This window comes from Montipora capricornis, chromosome 13 (genome assembly GCF_036669925.1).
Source record: "Montipora capricornis isolate CH-2021 chromosome 13, ASM3666992v2, whole genome shotgun sequence".
NCBI lineage: Eukaryota > Metazoa > Cnidaria > Anthozoa > Scleractinia > Acroporidae > Montipora > Montipora capricornis.
Window position 1 is genome coordinate 13,912,432 of NC_090895.1, and position 1,885 is coordinate 13,914,316.

Genomic DNA, 1,885 nt, shown 5'->3' on the forward strand with positions numbered 1-1,885 from the left:
ATACCTCGATATCCATTAATTTTACTCACGGATACCGACCTTTGTTAATTACACACAACTGATGCAGAAGTTCCATTTCAACGACACACTGTGAAAATTGATGTGGAATAAAAATATATATTGTTGGTTTTCACTCACGTGATCAACAGCCGTGCTTTTCAACGATAACAAAAGAAAACGTTTGCATAACAATAGAGTTAAATTCCCGGAGGATTTGGTCGGGGCTCCCACATGGCCGCCGTTTCTTTGTTTAGGCGCTCCAACATGGCGGCCGTGACGTGATGTGAAAACCGAGAATAGCATTTCGTGCCACTCGAGCGCCATCTTGTGTTTCATACACAGGGAGCCCATACAAGAAATATTAGATCCCGACCCATTCTCCCCGCGGCCAGATTGATGGAGGACATGTTTTTCGGTAGAGCACAATTTTATCAGAATCATGTGCAACGTATTTCTTCCTTGTGTACGGGTTTTATGGGGAAAGTTGTCCAAGAACCTTGAGGCAAAACTTTGCTGTGAATGGAGATATTATCAGTGGCAGCCAAGGTTTTGGGTTCTTTCACACCTACAGTAAGTACGTTTTGTAACAATTGGCGAAACTCCTTCATCTTTGAGAAGTAGAAGAACTAAGCTGCTTCAACCGTAGTAACAGACGAACAGTTAAACAAATAAGGTAAATAATAGTAAGTTATTTTTATTATCCTAGATTTAGATGCTTTAAGTAACATTACATTTGGTACAAATCAAAACACAACTTTATGCCTTCTTAACATGAAAGAATTTACATAACTCAGCTCCCCAGAAACGATTTCCATGTACCGATGTCATTCATAAAATTAAAGCTGGCTAGCTCACTCTCACCCCATCCCAAGGGGTCACCACCTTATCGCGGTGGGATGGTTTGCGTGTCTCAATGACCCCTAGAGCTATGTCGGCTGGAGTCTTGTACTCCTGGTAGGGCTACCAATGCCGAACAGGTCGAAGGCTAGAGACCAGACGAAGTTTAATCCCTGGTCCTCCAGGTTGGGGGTTGGGCTGGGGGCTGATAACCCACTCCCGTAAAAAATAGCCTATTACAGAAACGGAAGACATTCGAATCTCTATTAACATCGGTGACACGACGAGAGCTCTTGATAGCAGGATGACGCTTTTGGGCCAAAGCCGAAAGGAAGACCAAAAGCCGACAGCTTCGATCGTGAATCCGAAGAATAAAACAAGGATAGGAAACTGGAATGTTAGGACCATGTTCGAGACTGGGAAGGCTGGCCAAGCAGCAAGAGAGATAAAGAGATATAAGATAGATATTTTGGGTATTAGCGAATGCAGGTGGAGAGGAAGCGGAAAATCCAAGCTTAATACAGGAGAGGTAATAATCTACAGTGGCGAAGAAAATATACACCAAGGAGGTGTAGCAATTATGATGTCACAACAGGCAGCCAGATGTCTTATGGAGTGGACACCAGAAAGTAGCCGAATTATCAGAGCAAGGTTTTATTCAAAGTATAGGAAACTGACGTTGATACATGCATACTCCCCGACCAACGATGCGAGTATAGAGAGCAAAGACGATTTCTACGAACAACTAGGGGGTACGGTGCAGAAGTGAAACAGAAATGACACCCTGCTTATTACTGGAGACCTAAATGCTCAAGTAGGAAAAGGAACACCAGAAGAAAGAGAGGTACTGGGACAACACGTTACAGGAGACAGGAACGAGAATGGCGAAAGGCTCTGTGAGTTCTGCGAGATGAATGGTTTAGTCATCACAGGAACAATTTTCCCCAATAAAGAAATTCATAAAGCAACATGGACATCACCAAATGGCAGAACCAAGAACCAGATAGACCACACAATGATTGCAAAGGAATATAGATCGTCAGTTATG

General features: G+C 43.2%; 1 protein-coding gene across 1 annotated transcript; it reads left to right on the plus strand.

Annotated features, from left to right (window-relative positions):
* The first annotated feature begins 1,141 nt into the window (after positions 1-1,141).
* Positions 1,142-1,606, plus strand: LOC138030569 (craniofacial development protein 2-like). Its single transcript, XM_068878465.1, has one exon. The coding sequence runs from the start codon at positions 1,142-1,144 to the stop codon at positions 1,604-1,606; it is 465 nt and encodes a 154-aa protein (XP_068734566.1).
* The last annotated feature ends 279 nt before the right edge of the window (positions 1,607-1,885 follow it).

What these genes read in the sequence shown, in the direction of transcription:
- LOC138030569 (XM_068878465.1), top strand. Translation starts at nt 1,142, where the DNA reads ATGACGCTTTTGGGCCAAAGCCGAAAGGAAGACCAAAAGCCGACAGCT.